The 22,812-nt window shown below is 41.6% G+C and overlaps 3 protein-coding genes across 3 annotated transcripts in view; 2 read left to right on the forward strand and 1 right to left on the reverse strand.

Annotated features, from left to right (window-relative positions):
- LOC139908023 (nuclear receptor coactivator 3-like) overlaps positions 1 to 22,812 on the forward strand; it is a 192,069-nt gene that overhangs the window by 115,502 nt on the left and 53,755 nt on the right. The window lies entirely within an intron of this gene.
- prim1 (DNA primase subunit 1) lies at positions 539 to 4,975 on the reverse strand. Its single transcript, XM_071894576.2, has 13 exons — positions 4,757 to 4,975; positions 4,093 to 4,250; positions 3,792 to 3,898; positions 3,494 to 3,567; positions 3,212 to 3,348; positions 2,760 to 2,818; positions 2,495 to 2,606; positions 2,228 to 2,317; positions 1,973 to 2,105; positions 1,804 to 1,873; positions 1,599 to 1,711; positions 970 to 1,068; positions 539 to 858 (listed from the first exon to the last, which is right to left on the reverse strand). Exons 1-13 carry the CDS (start codon positions 4,863 to 4,865, stop codon positions 839 to 841), a joined length of 1,281 nt encoding a protein of 426 aa, XP_071750677.1. The 5' UTR covers positions 4,866 to 4,975; the 3' UTR covers positions 539 to 838.
- Positions 8,950 to 15,199, forward strand: LOC139908016 (rho-related GTP-binding protein Rho6-like). Its single transcript, XM_071894577.1, has 5 exons — positions 8,950 to 9,069; positions 9,772 to 9,859; positions 14,344 to 14,453; positions 14,690 to 14,824; positions 14,954 to 15,199. Exons 1-5 carry the CDS (start codon positions 8,950 to 8,952, stop codon positions 15,197 to 15,199), a joined length of 699 nt encoding a protein of 232 aa, XP_071750678.1.

Genomic DNA, 22,812 nt, shown 5'->3' on the forward strand with positions numbered 1-22,812 from the left:
CTTTGAAACTGCTGTGAGTTTACACGTTTTTTTCCACTGTGGAAAAAGTAGGCTTTTTTTTTTTTAAATTAAGTAGAAACACACTGGTGGAATAGGGGGCCTTCACTCAAAATTTTACATCAGTAAAAGTATTGAGAGCAAGAGTTGTGCCTCTTCAGTGTTTTCTAGATTTTGTATTTTTGGCTGCACCTGCTCACAGCTGGTTGAAGCGCTGTCCTTCCCGCTCTACAATAGTAAAAGTATCCAGTATTTAATATTTACTAGTATCATAGATGTTTAATATAGAGTGCTAGAAGGCTTTCTGTCATGCTTTACTTAACCTCTGAAGTTTAACCATTGGTTGTCAGTGGTCATTTATATACTGATTGCTTCCTCTTACAGATGACTGGTTTGAGTTAAAATAAATAAAATAAAAAAACATTTGCATTGATTATATTGTGTATGCCAAACACCTTCCTAAAGGTAACCAGGATACAAGGTTTTGAAAAAGAGTTGGAATATCTTATTTATTTTCACAAATTGATTAATAAAAGACTGTACAATAGGAAAATATAACGCACAATGAGACAAACAATATAAAATTGGCATGTAGTACAAAATTGTAGAAAAAGAGGATCAACTTTTTTTAATTTAAGAAGTAAGATTGGATGATCATTGGGGTTGTAACAGTATAACAAAAACAATGAAATTATTCTCCATTACAAAAAACACTGCAACATCACCACCACAACACAAAGTTCAATAAAAGGAACATTGTTTGCATGATCTTTGTCATAATAAGTAATATGCAACTATGAACAGTGCGCACAGTGTATCGCATTCTGATCATTGAGCCAGTTCAGAAGTCCTTCTGAAGATCTGCAGAAAAAAAAAAAAAATCAAAAGGGAAAAGTTAAATAAATAAACAAATGCTCAAAACACAAGTCACTCTTTCCTCATTTCAACATGTCACTTCTCACTAAAACTTACCACTCTTTTTAAGAAGCTCTCCTTTCCGTGAGCGAGCCATTCCATCCAGAAACTGGTCCAAGTATTTCACATACTTTGCCAGGCTCGTTAGTTTGTAGTCTGTGAAGAAAAGTGAGCACAGTGAGCCGACACATTTCGTTGGCCAATTTAACTAGGAAAATGTACAATGAACTCGATGTATTCTTTTTTAGGACAGCTCATTAAAAGGAAACTAAAAGGAAGATTCTGAGACCCTCGACACACTAGAGGATTATCAGGCTGATTATCACTATATTGGGACATCCCCAACAATTGGGAGGTGAACCCTCAATCTGAGGCTTGGTCAGGACAGATGCTCTGCACATATTGTCTGGTAGTGTTGAGGGGTTTACAGATACAATCTTAGCCGCACCGATCGACTCACAGACTGATCTGAGCAGCACAGATCATATTAAACATGTTTACTATTTATGAACCAAAATCTGGACAGGTTATTAAGTATATGGGGATCACAGATACAACCCAAGAGCAAAGACAGCCAACAGCCAATGAGAGCCCAGTTTACAGTGAGGTGAGGTAAAATCCACCATTATGTGTGTGATGCAATGCGTTTTCAAAATCGGTTAGGATCTTGGAAGTCTTCCCTCTACCTCTAATCTTTCGTCTCTCTGCTGCATCCTTATCATTTTCTTTATCCTTGGTGTCATCCTCCTCTTCTTCCTCTTCACCTGTCCTGGGCCGATCCAGCTCCTCGCAGATCAGACTAAAGAAAGTTACAATATCAGCTCTGGTGAGTATCGAATGTAGTTATGTTCCGCACAACAGAGCATCATGAGACACTGAAGTATCACTTACCTGATTGTGGGCACATCAAAAGGATCAAATGTATCCAATTCTTTTAGGTCAATGGGAACGGAAATGCGCCCTGGCCAGAGGAAAGAGAGAGACGTAACAGTGAGACACTCAGCCTTCTGTTAGTGGAATATCGGTCATGCCATCTTCATTACATGAGATCTATCCCCACCTGTTTTGGGATGGACGCTGAAGGGGCTCTTCAGCAAATGGTTCACCCCTTTGCTGACATTCACATCGAGCCGAGGGTAGCAGTACTGCAACATGATCTCCTTCTCAAAGTACTGGCCCTTCTTGACAGTACCCTGGAGGAGGGAAGATGTATCGCCGTCATTAATTACGTTTAACCTAAACCCTCTTGCTATAATGAGTAAACAACAAATCAGAGGCTAAACCGTTGTCATGTGATGCAGGCATGATTACCGACCCGTTTGTTATTGGCTAGGGTCATGAGCCTTCCCCAGCGCTTCTCTGGGTTCTTCTCAGTCTGGAAGTACTGCAGCAGATCCTTTCTAACATGTAAGAGCTGAGTTAAGGTCAAGTCCAGTCAATTTCATAAATATTTCTGTGGTCTGTGACAAGCCATTTTCTAAACAAAAAGGAAAAGCTGTGTCCATATTGCAATGATAATATTCAGAAAAAATCTATTGTGTGTGTGTGTTCTTCAGAAAAAAGTAGCGTATTCAAAAAGGATATCTTCAGGCACAAGTGCCAGCACTTTGTCTAGAGATTCCTTGTTGCCCAATATGTCTTGTTCCTGTAGTGCGTACTGGGAAAAGTAGCTCTCCACCACTGCCAGAGACGCTCTGTTGGGATTACAGGTAAATTTAAAAAAACATAATGTAAGACAAGGTATAGGTGCCGCAACTAATCTTGATGACAGTAATTGCAATCTAAGAACATGCATAGTTACAACATTTTGAAGTTGGCCTGTAAGGAGAGAATCATGTAATTCTTACCTGATGAAAGGATGAATTGGATCTGTCAGCACTACTTTCCTCACAGTCTCTTCTCCACCCTATAAAGCAGCAAGTGGAATGTCACATCACAAAAAATAACTCATTGGCTTTCTCATTGCTCCTAAGGATATGTCCAAGTCATTAACTATTTAATAATGTGCCTGAGAGCTTCAAAATCATTTTCAAATTTGGATGTTGATGACACTGTGCTCAGGCCTAATAATGCCTGCAATACTGATAAATTCAACTATTCAGTCATAGCAGCAGCTACATTTGACTACAATAAACTGGAGTTGTGTAGTGTACATCAACACCGGTTACCCTGTTCCTCATAGAGACATGAAGATCACAGTTCTGCTCTAAACAAGTGTGCTAGTGCTTTTTCTGTGTTTGGGCGGTATGCATTATTGGAGTGGCATAGAGCAATAGTAAATATACATCTCTGCTGTTACCTTCACCAGGCTGAGGTATTCTGCCACTGCAGAGCGTGCTGCTACAGAGAGCTTCCTGGCAGCCTCGTCACACACCCAGCAATGCACTCCTCTCCTGCCAGAGTAAACCCACAGCAGGTGCCGGAAACCAAAGTCCTCTGGAATAGCACACAAGTTATAAAATGTTTCACCCTCATTACACAAGTCTTGCCAAATCACCATTCTGCAAAACTTAAATTAATGAAAAGGAGAGAGAAGACAAGTTCATGCCTGGCACTAAAATCAAAAATCTGTCAAACAAACCTCGAAGAGCTCTATCCAGGATACGGATAGCAATAGTCATCAGGGTCCAGCACTTGGAACAAATGTCTGCGGCACTGAAAGTAGATTGTATATCATTACTCTTATCTGTTTTATAACTGTAATGCACTGAATATGAGGCCCTGTTGTCCCTGCACTGTCTGTCAGTATGTGCTACTACTGTATGTTTGTTGTCAATATGTACTTACTCTGTTTATAACAATGTAGCTGTGTAACAAGAGTGGATGAACATGTATTTTGTAAGTAACGATCAACTAAATTAACCATATAATCCAGTTACCTGCAGCAGCTTCTTACATCATCATAGTCTGTCATATCAATATCAAACACCAGCTCCTTCTCCAGGGCCTGGAAGGTCCCAGACTTGACAGTGTTGTGTTGATTGGGCTGTGGGTGACAAACAACAACATGAGCATATTCTCTGCTCTTCACCTCATATACTTTGGGGGGGGGGTCTGATAGGAGAGACGGAATGGAATCATCTCCATGTGCCTATTGAGTCTGGATGTTTTGACAGCGAGGTAGAGTAACACACAAAGAAAAAGACGGATGAAAGCCTAGGTATGAGCAAGCAACCGTACCCTGTGACTGTACACCGCTCCGATGTCAACCTTGTAAGGGTTCATCTTCTGCATTTCCTTCTCCAGCTCAGTCTGTGTGCTGAAAGACTGGTAGCGGACGTAGATGTCATCTTTCAGGGTGAAGGAGAACTCTCGATTCTGAAAGTAGTTCTTCTGCACTGAAATTGCAAAAGAAATCATGATTTATTAGCCTCTCTCTACTATTGTTGGTTCTTTGGCCCAGTTTGAGGCATAGAATCTACTACTGGATACCACTGGTTGGACTGGTCAGAGTAAACAGCTGTCAATGCTCAAGGTACACAAGTCAATCATAGTTTGAAATTGCGGGTATTAAAGAAAGTGCAGAATGTTATGCATCAACGCTGGTCGCAAATATATATATAACCTTTATTTAACTAGGAAGTCACATTGAGATTAAAACCTCTTTTACAAATGAGACCTAGCCAAGACAGGGTAAAATAGCAGCATCAAACACATAACAGGACACCAACATCAAATCACAACAGCAACAATAAATACAAAAAATACATTACATAATACAGTGCATAAACAAGGCAGCCATAAATGACATTCCTCCCGTCAGCTAACTTAGTTGATAGCTACCTAAGCTAACGTCCATCCTTAGTTTGCTAGCTTTCCTGACCTGGCTAAGCATGACACTCACCTCCTCCATAGTTAAGCCAGCGGTAATACTGGGAGAATGGGAAGAGTCGTCGGTAGTACAGCGGCAATAAATCCGGCAGAGAGGCCGCGTCATAATCTGAGGATGGCATGTCTACAACAATGTCTCGGTCAGTGGTGTAAAATAATGTCAAAATGTTGCCGGCAGCGACTACCCTACCACCACAGGTTGACACTTTGGCGTGTATTTTGCTGTGAGAGCGCGCGCGAAAGTCTGAAAGAGGGGGATACAACCAATAAGACAAGGGTAAGTAAATTACGTCACCGCAATGAGGAAATTAGTGCATGGAACTAGATATTTTCCCAAACTGTTTTTCAGTCAAACGTCAAGGAATCAGACAAAAGAAACACGACTGAATTGAACTTTGCTCTAGATTAGATTAGATCCAATGTCAGGTCAGTGTTTAGCTGACTTCCTCAAAGCTTGACCATGGACAGAGGATCCCTTAACTGCCCCCTAGGCTTTACTCAACCTTGTAATCTTCATTCTAGAACGGAAGAAAAGGCGGAAGTAACGCCGTTGAAGAGAGGATCATGGGATGTGTAGTAATGAGTACTTCCCCCAAGGAACCGGTGAATGCGCACTTAGTGGAGCATTTTACCTGCCAGATACTTCAGTTTCGTGCATATAGCCTACTTCGTTCACAAAGTATTTCCATAAGCAATTAAAAATGAAGGATTACTGAGCCGGATTCGGACGGACCTGGGACCTGGGTGCTCTAATTCCATAGTCCCTTTTAGACTGCACTTTCTCTCTTGCACCTTTAGAGGGCAATACGATCCCTTTTCAGTAAATGTGACAGTGATTTCATTTCTTTCATCTCAGGTCAGTTGTAATGGAACAGTGTATCCCTCAGAAGTGTTTCTTGAGACAAGCATTAAGACTGGATGAAAGTAAAAGTCTCCACTGATATCAATACAAATGAAAATCAAATGAAATGTGAGGTGGCAGCATATCAGTATTTTCTTTTGTTAAAAGTCAACTCAGATTGAGTTGATCACTGAGTGTTCCAGATCCAAATCACAGTGCAATTAAAGACAATGTGTCTGAAAGTGTCCGAGGTTTTACACCAAACCAACGGGCCGCCATTTTTACGCACCCCATTTATTGAGGCTTGTAGGCTACACAATTGTCAAAAGGGTAGAAAGTGACGACTTCACTCGCCCATTCCAGATACTGTTAGCATAATAAGATACACTATGTGAAATACCTGTGTTCCAAATTCATGGTAATGAGCTCATCTTTCCTTTGCAGCGTCAGTGAACTGTGACATGTTCAAGAGCAATTAATAGTCCAGCATCCCCAATACATTTCCACCTCATGATTGCACTTATGTATATGGAATATTCTTTAATCATACCCTGATTTACATAATGCGAGAGCTCTCAACCACGTCTTACTTGAATTATGCAAATTATTTGGCTCCAAGGCAGAGGGAATGTGATTTGTTTTTTGTGGTTGTTGGCTGGCCCAGGTTCCTACACAAATGATGGAATATAATTTTCTTCTGACCTTCCTGTTTGTGTTGAGTGTGTGAAAGTGGGGTCGGCATACTCAGCCATATGAAAACAGAGAAGGTGTCTCTACCTAGACATTATTTTGATATGGATATGGGATTAATTTCCTCTCTCTCTCTCTCTCTCTCTCTCTCTCTCTCTCTCCTCATTCTCTCTCTCTAGCTTTCTCTCTCTCTTTATCTCTCATTCTCTCATTCTCTCTCTATCTCTCTTTCTTTCTCTCATTCTCTCTCTCTCGTTCTCTCTCTCTCTCTCTCTCTCTCTCTCTCTCTCTCTCTCTCTCACTCTCTCTCTCTCTCTCTCTCTCCTCACTGTAGGTATCCAGGTCTGTACCATTATACCTGAGCTTCCCTCTGGTTCATCATGCATGCACACATGTAAGCATACAGGAGAATATTCACATATAGTAGACAAACATGCAAGCGTCTACTGACACACAGACCCACACACCCACACACCCACACCCACACACACACACAACAGTAAATGTCAGTGGGGCGAGTTAAGTAAGGTGGGGGGGGGGTATAAATTGTTGAAGGGAGTGAGTTTCCACTCACCTTACTTGTTCAGAAGATGACTGTCATGACAGCCTAAAATGGCAAACAATTCTATATTTAAGTATCAAGTATTAAGTTTACACAACAAAGAGTTTATCTAATTACAGAGAAGAGAGGAAAATCTGAAAATGATCAGTAAAAAATGGGAGTAACAATGTAGAAATGTGTCGCACACTTGAGACAGACCGGGTTATGCAACATAACTAACACATAAAGACACCCAAGACCGTGAAGAGGGAGAAATGGAGCATGAGGGAGTGAGTGTGTGAGTGTTTGCACGGTGTTAGTGTTTGCCGGTGTGTGCATGTGTGTGAGAATGGAGCATGAAAAGGGCAATTGAGTGTTTAAAATGAGAGAGTTGGACACCGTCTGCCTTATGCCTTTCACTGTACCAGGTAGTAAGTGCAATTGATTTCCCCATTCAGAGTTACACGCCATACATTAATAGCATCAAAGAGCTGCGTGTGACAGTAGAGGAGTTGTTTCAATTTACACTCTGCACAACTCATGCTCCACTTCATCTCCAAACGGCTGATCCTCTGTTTTCCTTCAGGTTGATGAAGCCATCTCTCTCATCTGTTTGGGGTCGGCAGGCAGCAATCGGCCCTGTATGGGCAGCAGTCACCAATATGTTATATAAGCATATGTAGGTACACATACAGTCACTCGCATATGTTAAACATCAAAACAATACATTACACACAGTATGCATGCCTCCCGACATATTCCACACACTCAATTTACCTCCAGAATATACACTAATTCACTTATATGCCATACTGGCTCGTTTCCAGATGTAAAGCAATTTTTGATTTCCTGTACAATTTAATTACCTCCTTTGAACCCTTTCATTGATTCTGCCAGTTTCACCAAACCATTTTGTCGTTTGACCAAAATGACTTGCTGACCTCTGAACTGAAATACTGTAAGCCTTTGGGGTCAAGAATTTAATCTAAAGGAGATACTGCTACACACAAAACCAATTCTATTATCAGCAAAAGTCAGATGCTGGACAAACTACTTTCTAATGACTTCTGGTTTCACTGAATTTCAATATATGAAGTTACCCAAACGGCACTGCAACTATGCAACACAACAGATGATCATTGAACAGGAAAGGTTGCTACATGCATTATAAGTATGCAGAAAATTAAAAACTCCAACACTAATATCATGTAAATCAATCAGATTTGCTTATGACTTTGTAGAACTGTTTTTTTTTTTTTTTTTGTGAGGTTACTTGTTTCTCTTGCAGCTGCTGACATTTTCAACAGGCCTACAGCCAGAGACACACTAAGTTTTCATCTGGGATCCTAGAAATCTCCTTAAACTTATTCATTCAGTCTGGACCCAGATTCTTAGGATTCACTTTTGTCTTTATGTACAGTGACAGGCTCATAAACAGGGGTGTAGTGGAGGGTAAACCCACCTATACTCAATTTATCCAGCTTTTTATGCTGACATGAAACTTTATGATGTAAATTCATAGTATATATTATAGTAAGACGCATCAAACTGATATAACTTATATAAGGATAGGGTCTTTTCAGGGGAAAAAACCCCATAAATGAATGTTTCCTGAATATGGGCTATAATGTTTTCTTATTATTATTTCTTATTTTCTAACAATTTTTGCTTATATTGGTCGTTGTTTGCCTTATGATGAGCACTGACTGGAGTTCATATTTTTATTTATTTATTTATTTTTATTTTTTTATTTCCCACTGCATCACTACCTATAAGGCATTGCAGTGATATCAGCAGGCCACATACTCAAGGCTATCAGTGTTAATTGAATTTCTCCAGTTTATTGCCTGCTTATTGAGAACAGAGGCGACTCCACATGCCAGAAACAGGATCATGTCTCGTGCACTGCCCTCGGTGGGAGCGCCGGTCTCGCGCACAGCGCAGCGCTCATTGGTTGGCGCGACAATATAAAGTTCCGCAGTGATTCTCTCATTTATGGGTCAGTGCTGTTCTGCCTCTGCCTGTCTGACCAGACCGCCGGGAGGAGAGCGCGCACAGCCGTTTACAAGGAGGATTTACAAAGTTTTTTTTCTCCATTCTAATTTTGATAGTAGCAGTTTTCTTTATCTTCACAATGAAGGAAAGAAGACTCACGCAGCCTTTTGTGGCGAGATGTAAACTAGTGCTGGTTGGGGACGTCCAATGCGGTAAAACCGCAATGTTACAAGTCTTGGCGAAGGATTGCTATCCAGAGGTATGAGATTTATATCGTAGAGGGTAATTTACATTTTCTGATTGATAATTAGAGCACTGTAGAAGAGGTTAGGATTATTTAATTTACAGGTTATGATTTTAGAATTTATTTTTCTGACTATTTTTTTTGACTATAATATTCCTATTAGGACTTCGAGTGTCAGTGGTGCACAATAATTAATTTATAGTGACATTATCCTACTTTATGGTATTTGTTTGTAGTTACAGTGGCGTCTGTATTCCTATAGGAACTCATACTGTGTATGTGGTACTCACTATGAGTTTGTGACCTTATTGTATTTTTTGAAACTCCTAGGGTGTCACTATACTATGCCTATAATATTCATATAGACCTATTATATAGGCTTATTAGGCTTATTAAATTTAAATTTATAATGCTGTGATGTTTGTATAGCATTCTTCTAAAATGTATTATAGGATTACTAGTTATTTTTCATAGGGGTTATAATAACCCAGGCTAGTCTACACCTTTAAGATTTAGAATTATAACACTGTAAAAGATGGATGATATAAGTTACAGGTGATGATTTTAGAACTGATGCTTTTTTTAAATGTTAGAATCAAGTAGCCAACAGTTATTGACCCAGAATAATGCCTATGTGCTAGAATTGCTCCATGTAAATCAGTGATAAAAGACAAGAGTCATAAATGCACCCTAAACCATTCCCTTCTCCATCTCTAGACTTACGTCCCTACGGTGTTTGAAAACTACACAGCCTGTCTGGAGCTGGATGACCAGCGGGTTGAGCTCAGCCTGTGGGACACATCAGGTGAGGATCATACTCTGTTTTGTTTACCTGCCCACAGTTAAAAACAACTGTGAATTCTGTGGACACAGGACAAACATGAAAGGGCAGCAGTTTATGACCTCCTCTCCTCTCTGTCTTTGACTTGCTGCCCCGTGAAATTCTCCCCAAGTTTTAATGACCTGGGCTTGAGCAATGAATTAAGTAGCCGGTTTCAGTAACATTCAGGCTGATGTGTGAAACCTTTGTTTAGCCAACCACCCTTCAAACAAAACAGTCAGCCTGGAGTCAGTAAACAACTGTAAATTAAGGTCTGTCTTGTCTATTGTCTTACCGTCTTGTTTACCTTCACTGAGACTCAGTGTTATTGCTGTTTACCCAGACATCACTATCTGTTGATCCTGTTTCAGTGCTGCTCAGCAGCTTTTCCCCAGTGTGAGCTCTGGAGAGAGACGCTGTTCCAGGCAAAGCAGCACAGTACTGACTGACATTCTTGAGTAACAAGACGGTCTCCTCTTCTTAGTTATCTCCATGTTTAATTTTTAACAGTTCAGGTGGATGATATTTTGTAATCGTTTTCCTGTATATCTTTTTGTTAATTTCACAGATTGGGGAGATAATATTTAATTCATGTTAATTTTCAGTGAAGAAGGGAGTAGGGAGGCCGTCCTTCAACTGGAGGACCCAGGTTAAAGCCCCTGTGACAGCAAGCATCCACCCTGCTCAAGTGTCCTTGAACAAGACACTGAATCCCTGCCAGCTCTGTAGCTGACGCTGACCTCTGACCTCCAATTTCTTCCAGGGATTTCTTCCAGGGATCAAATAGAGGATCACAAATGACTGTCATAGATTAATAACTTAAAGAGCACCCCATTTATTATTTCTGTGGAATAATATCTTCTAAACCGTAGGGAAAAAAATAGTCCTGCATATCTCAAAGAAATGGGACAATAAGAGCCTATTTGTAGCTGTTACAACATTAGCGTTATTGCAGTGCTGTGGCTACCTGAGATTTCAGCTCTTTGCCCATCGAAATATTGAATGGAGAGTGTGAAATGTATAATGTATTCCCGTACAAAAAAGTCGCATATGAAAACCCACTTGTGTATTCAAAGCACATGTGCTGTTTGGACTATGTTGGTTTTCATATGGGAAATTTCCCATTTCCCATGTGAAAATGTCTCTTTACATGTGAAATTAAGTTTTCACATGTGAAACAAATACTGTCATGTAATGGCAGGTCAAAACGTGAAAACAAATGTTCACATATGAAAACCAACATGTGTCCAACAGACACATGTGCTTTGAATTCACATGTGGGTTTTCATGTGTCACTTTTTTGTAAGGGTTTTATCCTTTCCCTGGAAAAGCTTTTGATTTCTCAAGTATATATTTGAATTTGTTTGCCATGTTTTTGGCTGCCCTCAGTTGTAGTCGGCTGCATTTTGGCAGGAAAAAAATAGACAAAATGTTCATGACATCTTAAAACAAATCTTCACACCTTCACAATACAGAGTGTAGTTTTCAAACTCAAAGCCTCTTCATGACCATATTTTGTAACAAAGATTCAGGAAAAAATAGATGAAAATTGGATTACCAAATTCAGAAGCACTTTTCAGTCACTTCCCTTCATCGTACATCTGACTATAACCATCTATCCAAGGAGCCACGATCGGTGATCCTTTTGATTTTTGCATCAAAGATGACTGAGATGTTAACATTTTAAGCCAACTGTTTTGTGTTGTGAGCTGCAAGGACAGATTAACTGCAGTGACCCACTGACATAATGACACCCTTGCAACATCTGGCAAAATGATATAAACAAAATCAATAAAAAAACCAATCAGCTACAGTAAGTAGGATAGATTTCTCTCATAACAGCATTGGCTGAGGCGTTCTGCTGAGAGGAAGCTGAGCGGTGCCAGCTGGCCTGCAGAGGGGTTGTTTCACAGGGGGAAGGGGGTTGCCTTGGGTATGCAGGGGGTGGAAGTGTGTGTGCGAGTGTGTGTGTGTGTTGTCTTTTTATGTGTGCATGGCTTACAGTAGCTGCGAACAGAAGGCACAAATGAGGGATATCGAGCAAAAGATATGCATGACCTCCCCACTCCCTTATGGTGTGCGCGGCCTAAAAAAAGCTATTGTGTAACTGAAACCAACGCTGAACTTCTGTTGGTTTGTCTGTTTATCTTCCACACAGTTAAAACTTTCCGGACAGTCATCCTCTCCAGAGAAAACATTGCATAAGACCTATTTACATTTTCAACAAACACACACACACACACACACACACACACACACACACACACACACACACACGCACACACACGCACACACATACACACACAGTCCCCATTACTCCTCACCTTTCTTATCATTCTCTCCATCATCAGTAATTCTTATTAAATCTTATATTATGTCCTCCTTTCCTCTTGTTGTCAGCCAGTTGTTACACTGCACTCTGATGAGAGAGAAGATTTTGTGTCATAACGAGTCACCTCACTCCTCTATGTGCCACACACTTTCTCGCCATCTCACAGTAATAAGACCCAGAAGCTTATTTTCACCCTTTACTTTGCATCTTTCATCAAGAAATGGCCAGTCTTATCTGTCGCTGGCTTTAAGAGGATTAGCTCAGCTCCCTTCAGATCTCTTTCACTCCTGGATAGCGAGGCCAATCTCATTGGATCAGCCTGTGTTTGTTCAACTTTGTGCGTGCATGTGTGTGTGTTTGTGTGTGTGTGTGTGTGTGTGTGTGTGTGTGTGTCCAAGCAGGGGGCTGGCCATGTGTAGGAGATGGTGGTAGGTGCTAGAAGTTTTGTTCTCTTAGATCTCTCTGCCTCCTCTTTCCCAAGCCTTACATCACCCTGGATATTTCTGTGCCAGTGTGCATTTTGTCTCCTACTCAGAAACTAGGTTATTGATAGCTGGTACTTGTATGGGTATGTCTATTTTGCAGATTTAAGTGAAAGATTCAGACTGAGTAAATGAAGGGGGCTTTGTGAATAGCGGTGCTATTTGGTGGTAATAAATTAGTATTCATGCCTCAGGAGACTCAAGACAACATGATTGTTTGATAGTTCCGGTCGAAGCCTGAGCGGTATTTCCTTTCCTGATATTATTATATCCTTATATTTTAGCAAGGCAAGCTTCTGGCGCACTTTGGCCCCAGAGGACAGGAGTAGGAAATTAAATCTATAGTGTTGGTGTGCGGTGAGTGATTAGGTAGCGCAGGGAAGACAATAGGGAGCGGACATCCTGTCAGTCTGCATTTAGCACAGGAGCCTTCCTGAGAGCCCAGAGGGGCCACACATGGCTGTGTGATTTATTGAAATGTAAGCAAAATATGTTTCCTTCACACTCTCATCACTGAGGTGTCATATTTATGTGACAACAATCCTGGTAGACTGCCATGACAGCAAGGTGATATGAATAATGGGTCTCATCAGGTTTATTAGCGGCTCAGTTGAGTGTGACTTGTGATTAAAAAGGTTGGGGAAAAAGAGTTTTACCACCAGCAGCTTTAACAAAGGCATTGGTGGTTATGATGTTGATGTATCAATAAAGTCTGAGAAATAAGAATATACACCTTTATTATTGCATTGTGAGCAACACTTCCGCAGCTGATTTCTACCTTTTGGGAATGCTGCACAATTTCATATTTATAGGCCAATCAACTGTTTCAATCAGTTTTTGCTTGATTTGTGTCTCCAATTCTACTTAATTTCTGATATTGTAACAGCAACAGTATTGTATATTAAATCATATTGTGAGCTGAATATCACACCCCTACTCAATAGATACTAACATAGAAAAAATATATATTTTTCATTATTCTGGCTAATTTTGCTCCCACATATCAGCAATGGTATCAGACTCAAGGTGTCTTGTATTCTGCCACCATGTCTGCTACAGAGCACAAACACTAACTGAGAAATCATGGAAAGAGTCTCCCATGATACATCTGATAAGAGTCTCCCATAATAATCTGTCACCTCCACAGGGTTTTCAGACAAACTTTTGGTATAAGCCCTTAGAGTAATGGAAGCATGTGACTGGTGCAGAGACTGGTGTAGTTATTGTGTGTTGTGACTCAGTGTGTTAATTTGATTTATTGGAAAAATTCCTTCCTCTCAGTGGGAAGGCGGTGGGCTTAGTGAAATGATTTGCTCTCTTATCGCTTGTGTGGGTGTGTATGTGTGTTTGTTTGTTTGTGCGTGTGATGAGGACGATGGTGATATAGCATCATAATCGAGTGCCAGAGCTGGATTCAGAGTTTGCCTATCTGGATTCTTGCCTGACGGGGGGGAAAGGGACTTGCTATGCTCACATTCAGAAAGATGATTAATACAGCAAGGGGGTTGCTGTATTAAAGCTGGTTGTCTTTTCACTTCTTCAATCTCCATCTTCATGAACCACATGTTCACAAAATCGTCTTTGGTCCGATGTTCTTGTACAAGTCGTTTAGTATGTGGCATTGACAACTTTTACCGCTCTGTGTGTCCCTCCAGGTTCTCCGTACTATGACAACGTCAGGCCGCTCTGCTACAGCGACTCAGACGCAGTGCTCCTCTGCTTCGACATCAGCCGGCCAGATATAGTAGACAGCGCGCTGAAGAAGGTATGGCCTGCCACAATGTAAACACACCACAGCTTCACGACTGAAATGTCCTCGCTGGCTGTAGGTGGCAGCCTCCTTCATTACTCTTTAATCACTCTGCTCTCCTCCTCGTCCTTTCTCTTTACCTTTTCAGCATTTTCATTAGTGACTAATCTGTGCACCCACCTTACACTTCACTACACACTACAGTATATACTATAACAGTTCAATGATAGTTCTTTGTCTTTTCCTTGCAGTGGAAAGCAGAGATCCTGGATTTCTGCCCCAGCACGCGGATCCTACTCATAGGTTGCAAGACGGACCTGCGCACGGACGTCTGCACACTCATGGAGCTGTCCAATCAGAAGCAGACGCCCATCTCCCATGAGCAGGTTTGTTCCATGACTACTCTTTATTCCTGTGTCTGTCTCTACAGGTCTCTGTCTGTCTCTTGATCTCTCTGTCTAGCTTGTACTTGGACACATATTTTACATACATACAACGTTTCCTTCTCATTGCAGGGCTCGTCCTTGGCCAAACAGCTGGGAGCAGAGGCGTACCTGGAGTGCTCAGCCTTCACGTCGGAGAAGAGCATCCACAGCGTTTTCCGCACCGCAGCCCTGGCCTGCATGAACAAGCTCCAGCCGGCCACCAAGCCCAGCCCGGTCCGCCGCCTCTCCAAGAGACTGCTCCACCTGCCCAGCAAGACAGAGCTCCTCTCCTCCACCTTCAGCAAGGACAAGTCCAAGAGCTGCTCCATCATGTGAAAGACGCTGAAATCGTGTTGAAAAGGAAGACTGTGAGGACAAGGGGGCTATCACCGGTGCAGCAGGGGTGCGCAGGGGAAAGAGAGGTGCGATCTGGATTTCTGGTGAACCTCTCTCTCCTCTGCTGCGTCCTGCCCAGCCTCCCTGCCAACCACTTCAAAAAGATCGCTACACCCCACATATTCAGCTATGATACTGGTCTTTTAGGTCATTACTTGTCACCAGCACACAGTGCAGAGACAGAGTGAAAAATGTTTGATATTAAAAATGTTTGATTATATTCCTTCCTAATTAACTGGCATTGTAGATTTAGAATAACCTTGCACACCTGTACAAAGAGAGCACAGCAGGCACTTTAAGGTGCAGACCTGTTAGATGTGGTGTGAGGGATCGGCTATTCCTCACATAAAGGTTGCTGTGTGAGAGTCAGCTTAAATAAGGTCAGTTCCCTCTCTTTTCCACGGAGAGAGTGGTGGTAAACATTGCATTGCATTGCATTACTCTGATGAGACCCATTTGAAATTCAGATACCTTTGCCCTTTCCCATCCACCTCTCTGTCTCTGAATGTCTCTTAAGGACGTGATCTGGGCTGAATGATGAGATAAAGTGTAAAATCTGACAGTGAGAGGGAACGGTATCCAGAGAAATGTGGTTTGGGGAATTTAAAACAGAGGTTCTTGAAGGAATTATTCCCCCAGTGACGCTTCACAGTATTTCTTTTGGAAATTAAATCTGACAGTGGAGGAAGGGGTAGAGGAGGGAGGGATTTGGCAAGCAGAGTGCTCATTTGCAAAGGCAGTGGGAGGATGAACTGAGAGCACATCTGAAGGAGCGCAATGTGACTCAGCGCTCACATGGGCCACAAACACTCTAGGGTGGACATGCTGCGACGAAAAAAACCCCCAGCCATGTAAAGACTGTAGGAGCATGTTTTTGTCAGACCCCCTTCTCTTACCCCTCGCCACATCAGTCTTAACTGCTTCATTAGCTCACCATTATTTACCATAGGCCTTGATTTCAGTGGTCTCAGACCATGTGATGCATCATCTGTCTTTTCCCTGCTACAGTAAGAACTGCTTACTGTACACCAGTTTTTAGTGCGTGTACCAGCAAAAAAAGAAAATCATTCTTTCTTGCTTTTTAAAAGATAAAAAAGGGATTTGTTTTTACACAAAGCCATCTGGGTGGATTTATTTAATTATGCCAAAAAGAGCATCATCTGCCTCATGGATACATAACAATTTGAAGAGAAATAATCCTTAACTTTTAACTGTACAATTGAAAGAGTGAAGTTGGCTTACTCATCATGTCTAAACAAGCTCCCTTGTGCTGGAATGAGCTGAATTTTTCAATGCTAACAATGTCAAGTCCTATCTCAAGATGCCCCTGCTGCCAATTACAGCCCGGATGGGTGCATTAACACTAAATGTCCCTGAGCTGATGTTGGGCGGGAGGGGAATGGTTGAATTGAATCATACTAACAGGCTGGTCCTGTCTGGAGAAAGATATTTTTCTTGTTTGTTTTTTTTTCTTTTAAAAGTATTTTATGATTTAATTTTTTAGCTTTCCTCCAAAGTATTCTTGACATCCTCCATTTTTAAAATAGCTTTTTTCTGGGTGTTTCTAATTGCTTGTGGCTGTCTTTGCTGTTTTTGTAGTTGTTGATGTTGTTCTTGTATTCACTTGAGTCTTCTGGCATTAGGGGCTGTTGACAGCTCGGCTAATGGAGGACTTGATGATTTGTAGGTTTGCACAGAAGCCCAGAGTTCTTTGGATGTACAGAACACTGGAATTTAATGTGTTGCCTAGCAACAGTGTGAGCAGGGGCAGGCGTGAGCAGGGTTCCTGTCTCATAGAGAGAGAAGGATGGCTCTCCAAGAGGGCGCCTCACCTTTTATTTGTAGCATTACACAGAAACCACAGCTGAGGTGATGGCTGGACATTTCAGGAAGCAGTGCACTATTCAAGATCTCTATGTGGGCTTGAAGACCCCACGCTGGTAGCAGCCACTGGTGGGTTTTTGGAAACAACATGCCATCTAAAAACATGTTTTTAAACCTGCCTGCACCTCTGCAGTCATCATTTCACTTCTCCGTCCTGTCTGGAGCAATGTGCTGCCCTTCAAACAAGCTTCATTCGGTTGAATATCCAGCCATCATTTCATCATTTCTCTCTTGCTCATTTTCCGCAGACAGACTTGTTTCGTTGTACATATCCTTCCTTGTAAAGCTGTTTGTTAGAAAGCCCCTAAAAGAATGTTACTGAAGCAAAACAAAATGTCAATGTGAAGTAGCCTATAATGGCTTAATTTATTGATTGAATTCTGTATTGGTTATTGTCATACACTATTTTGTTCTTAAACTCTTTATTTGAATAAATATTTCTGAAGTTCTTTTCCCAGTCCATGTTTTTTCTTTCTTAAACCAAATGAAGTTGTCATAACATCAGTTAGGCCCTTGATGGATCTATTGATCGTTGATGCTCATTATGGGGAAATAATCAAAGAAGTTAAGAGAGACCTACAGTATTGATTAACGGCTGTTTTGTCAAAGTAGTCTCAGTGTTACAGGTATTGCCATTAATTTCAGATACTCAGGAAATACTTGGTTACTTGGTTGATAAAAAAAAAAGTTTTTATACAACATTTATTATGAGTAATCAAACAATTTGTGAGCACAGCTTCCTCTCATCTTTGAGCAGGCTTTGACTGTGGATCATTATGCCGCTGTGCCAGCTAGTACCAGGAGGGCTGCAAAATTGACAGAATTATATGGCACACTGTAATTTACCCAATATCTAATGCACAATATGGATGTCTTAAGCAAACTAAAAATAGCACAAGCACAAGTGTGAGAGATGTAATTATGTGAACAAATCACACAAAAGTGGTCTCTTGCCAGATGGACGTAATTTATCCATTAAACTGCTAAGGCAATCAAATTCAAACGTATATTTCAGTATCACTTCAGTCCCGTCAGAGGAGGCTGATTCTTCTCCTGTAAGTCATATTCCAGCTATGTAGTTATGGTGTAAGACAGTGGTTCTCAACGTGGGGTGCGGGGACCACCAGGGGTCTTTGAGGGGGTTCCGGGGGTCCCCAGCAAATTGATAAATTGTTCAACTTTAGCATTATTTCATTTACAAGACGTTAACACAATTAGAGAATGTAGAAGAATGACTATTTTGATCATAGTTTCACTCTTATCTCTCTACCTACAATAGTCAAGGAATTCTGGACAAAATCATATCTAACAAAAAAGAAATCTCAGATTTGGGTTGGAGAGAGAAAATCTCATCAAATGGGGGTCTGTGACTCTAATGTGGACTAAAGATTTAGAATCACTGGTATGGGATGTAGTGTGTGTAAGGTATCTGGACACTGCCCTCTTTCTCACTTGTTGAGAATGAATGGCACATTGCACTATTTCATACAAAAGATCAGGCGCTGTATCAAATTAGAGCAAAAGGATATTTGGGGAAATAAAGCAGATTCAAGGCTCCCTGGCAGAAGGAATGTCCAATAGGTCGGCAGCACAGTGTGTGTTTTGTCTTAAGAAAGATTAATATTGTATTCTTATCCCCAGTTCAAGGGCACAATAGCTCACTTCACATACGTACTAAGGCCAAGGTTACAGATAACACATCACTATGTCTGACTGAAAAACCAACTGATAGACCCATTCCTGCTGATGATTTATAACTAACTTCACAAAATCATATAAAGGGAACTAAATCTCTTTCAGCTCAGTGGAAGAACAGCGGAGTCAGGCTTAAATTCAAATGGATTTCTGGCCATCGAAGCTAACTTTCTGTCCGGTCCTGAAGGATTGTCTGACCTACAATTAGATGATGATTGCAGCTACACAGTATGGTGTCAAAACAAGCCTGTGGATGTTATGCCACTGAAGCACGAACACAGCCTGAGGGATCAGCCCTCCCCCCAGCACACACACGCACACACACACACTAATAGTAAATCTGCCAATTTCTATTGTTATGTTTGAGAACAAAGTATGTTTGTGTCTTAAAAATATATCTTTTTTTAAATCTGTGGCAGAGATATGAGTCTCTCAATGGAGAATTTGACCATGTTACGCCCAGTACAGTAATAGGCAGATGACATGTTGTTATAAGTTTCATGTTAAGCTACTGATAAAGGGCTAAGTATTTCATTTTATATTGTCACCTGTGGTTGATACAGTCCATATTGGATTCATTCAAGTAATCCACTACTGTCTGAACAATGTCCAGCAACACTGTTAAAACTGGAAATCTCCTTTTCTCTCTTTCAAAAGTTACTCCACTGCTGCGTCTTCCTCTGCCTTTGCCTTTTGTCTTGCTCTCAATAACACCCCCCCCCCCCCCCCACACACACACACACACACACACACTCCCTTACTATATTTGCTTAGTCTTCACTTGGCTGATATTGGCCCTTATCAGGATCTCCTGATGTCCTGCTGTCACACTCTGTCCACTGATGACATGACATGGATGGAGCAACTGAGTGTTTGGCATTTCTGAGCTATCAGACACAGGATACTGGAGTGACTCATGCTCTCCTTATGCTCTAGTTTTATCCCTGAAAGAGGCAGAGAGGCTGAGGTTGGAGGCTGGGGGGTGGGGGGTGGGGGGGTAGTTATGCTCCTTATCACCAGTCTAGGATAGGTTTAATCTCTTGTCTGTAGCAACAATGATTTTCTACAGTGGGAAAGGGAATAGTGGTTTGATTGTCTTTTAGATAAACTGGGCTGCTAGCCTGTCTGCCTACAACATTCCCCTTTCTTTTAATCTTCCTCTCTCCAATTTCTCTCTCTCTCAATCACACACACACACACACACACACACACACATACATTTTTCAGAAACTGGCCAACAAACATTACATGTCTTGGTAAATCAGGCAAGCCTCGGACAGAGGCATATTGAGCCTGTCATCCATGGCTGGTTGCTCCCAGGCATGATTATAGTGCATGACCATAGTGGATGTGGTGCTCAGGCAGTGCCACAGTCCTGCCTGCACCTTTTGGATGAGACTATTAAGCTCCCAGTGTTGGTCTTTCATGTACATTAGGATTATATCAGGATCAATGCACTGCCTTCTTCATGTTATATTGTGAAATGTGAGCCTGCATTTCTGATTTAATAACAAAATCACCACCATGTCCACCATAATGCTGCATTATATTTCTCCATTTCTGAGGATCAATCAATCACTGAAAATGGATTTCTAGAACAATGACATGTATGCAATGACATATTTGATGTAAAATAACGAAGAGGTCAATAGCAAGTGATCTGTGCAGTCTAGACAAAGGGCATTTTGTCCCTTCTCCCCTGGATGGATCAGGGGGTTCGGCTCTGTGGGGGCAGAGGGGTATCAGGCTCCAGAGGAAGGATGATTTGGAAGAGTTCTGCCCCAGCAGTCTGAAACCCTCTTGGGGTATCAGAGAAAATGGACGCTGTGCAGCGTGGCTCGTTGCCAAATAAGCACATCATCTATCAGACATGGCAGCACAGACACACACAAAAACACACACATTCGCACAAATAACCAATCAGACCTTATAGCACCAACAGCAGGGGAGGAGGTGAGCGGCTTGCAAAGCTATGCTGCCTGGTTACTGATGAGTTATCTGCACACTGAGGTATACATTACATTCACTCACATGCGTGTGCACGCCCAGCCACACACGCAAATACACACACACACACACACACACACCCTGTTAGTGAGCTTTGCCACAGCTGCTGTGACGGCGTCATAACTCTTGTCTCTGGATGTGAAATGGGGTTGTATGTCACTGGCTCAGCTGGGTGAGGAGAGCAGCAAGGAGCGACACACTGTAGTGTCCCACAACGGCATCTGTCTCCCCACGGCTACATCTAGCATGCATGGCCACTGTGATGTTATTCCACATATTGTTTTTAGATATTTAGTGTGCCTCTGTTCACACATTTTCTTTTAGGTCCATGTACATCGGGAAGCTTGTGTAGCTTATAAATACATGCTTTCATATATGTATATTTATATTATTATTATGTTTATTTATTATTTCTTAATGTTTCTTATTTCTCTGAAAGATTTCTGCATGTGTCTGAATCCCTCTGTTATCTCTGCTGCATACAAAAGACCAGACTAACAGCCGGCACCAGCAGAAAAAATACAAAAAATTCAAAGCAGCATTTTCTCTGATTGTATGGGGCGTATTGAAGCGGAGTTTTGTTGAAGCAATCCATTCATTCTCTGTTTGATTTCTCAGTCCAAAGCTGGTTTGATGTGATGGGTTCAGGCAGCTCTGTAACATTCAGTCTGTGTGTGTCTGTGTGCTTTGGGCTACTCAATGAAGCACGGAGACGTCAGCAGACAGCAAGTGCCAAGGCCTTTCTATGGTCCCGAACCCCCAGGACTGAATCACATTAATATTAACCATATCAAACTATATTAGAATAGTTAATGTGCTCAAAATCAAATCAAATAGTTAATACATACGATAAAGCTTCCTCTGTGATTATTGGATTATTTTACAATACATTTATCTGATTGCATTTATCTCTTATTCAACTGAGTTTCTTTGATTTATTCTTTACTGTATCTATCATGCCAGCAGTCCCATGTGATTAACTATTATTTGTGTGTGTGTGTGTGTGTGTGTGTGCCTCTGCGTGGTGAAAGGCATCCATGCATGAGTACGAATGTGTGAATCTGTGTACGAATGTATGTCAGCGTGTGCTGCATATACTAAGCAGTTTATCTTGTCTGCTCTGCATATTTTTCCTCAGTCCCATGTGCGGAGAGGTGAGCTGCGGTCCCGCGCCGTTCACACATGCCTGCACCCGGCTCGGCTCTGCTGGAATGATAAAGTCCCCCTTATGTTCCTGCCAGGGGTTTCCAGACTCCCCTGTCGAGCCCAAACCCCATCCGCCATATTATGGAGCCCCCACATACCCCCATTTTCTGTTCCCCTTCACCTTATCATCCTCCCCCTCCCGTGCCCACGTGCCCCTGTTTGGCACAGCCGGAGGGCATGTCAAGAGTGAATGCTCTTCTAGCTGTTTAATTAGACAACCACGCTTGGCATCAAGGGCTACGGGGGGGATGGGAGCCAAGGCTGGGGCGCAGGAGGTGCTTGGGAAGGGGGTTAGGAATTGGGGGAGAGAGCTACTGTTGGCAGATCTGATATGCACGTCTGGAGGATAATAAAAATAATAACTTTATATAGCACTTTTTCTAAAAAACAGTTTACAGTGCTTTACAGATCAGCATAAAATCAAACAATCAAACAGACGGTACAGAGGTAATACAGTAAAACAACAGTAAATAAAAGCAATGAGAACTGTGAGAACAGTAAAAGAAGAAAACAAATCATCATAATAAACAAAAGCACATTTATAGAGAAATTATTTCAAAAGGGACTTGAAAGTTGAGAGCGACTTCCAAAGTTTGGGGTCCCTCACTGCACATGCCCAGTCGTCCCTTTGAAAGACGTCAGGATGTACAGAGAGACACACACCTGAGTATAGGGGGGTAAAAGCTCAGAAATGTAGGCCGGGCCTAGACCATTGACTGCTTTGTCGGGTGATGAGTAAAATCTTAAAATCAATTCTGAAT

This window comes from Centroberyx gerrardi, chromosome 14 (assembly GCF_048128805.1).
Source record: "Centroberyx gerrardi isolate f3 chromosome 14, fCenGer3.hap1.cur.20231027, whole genome shotgun sequence".
NCBI classification, from domain to species: domain Eukaryota; kingdom Metazoa; phylum Chordata; class Actinopteri; order Beryciformes; family Berycidae; genus Centroberyx; species Centroberyx gerrardi.

Bases quoted from the DNA above. Each gene is read 5' to 3' on its own strand.
- prim1 (XM_071894576.2), bottom strand. From the start codon at position 4,865: ATGCCATCCTCAGATTATGACGCGGCCTCTCTGCCGGATTTATTGCCG. The intron at 2,318-2,494 runs ATCCTTTTTGAA...CAGCTCTTACAT, and splicing joins TGGCACTTGTGCCTGAAGAT to GTTAGAAAGGATCTGCTGCA. The intron at 2,106-2,227 runs GTCGGTAATCAT...TCCCTCCTCCAG, and splicing joins CCCTAGCCAATAACAAACGG to GGTACTGTCAAGAAGGGCCA.
- LOC139908016 (XM_071894577.1), top strand. From the start codon at position 8,950: ATGAAGGAAAGAAGACTCACGCAGCCTTTTGTGGCGAGATGTAAACTA. The intron at 9,860-14,343 runs GTGAGGATCATA...GTGTCCCTCCAG, and splicing joins CAGCCTGTGGGACACATCAG to GTTCTCCGTACTATGACAAC. The intron at 14,454-14,689 runs GTATGGCCTGCC...TTTTCCTTGCAG, and splicing joins TAGACAGCGCGCTGAAGAAG to TGGAAAGCAGAGATCCTGGA.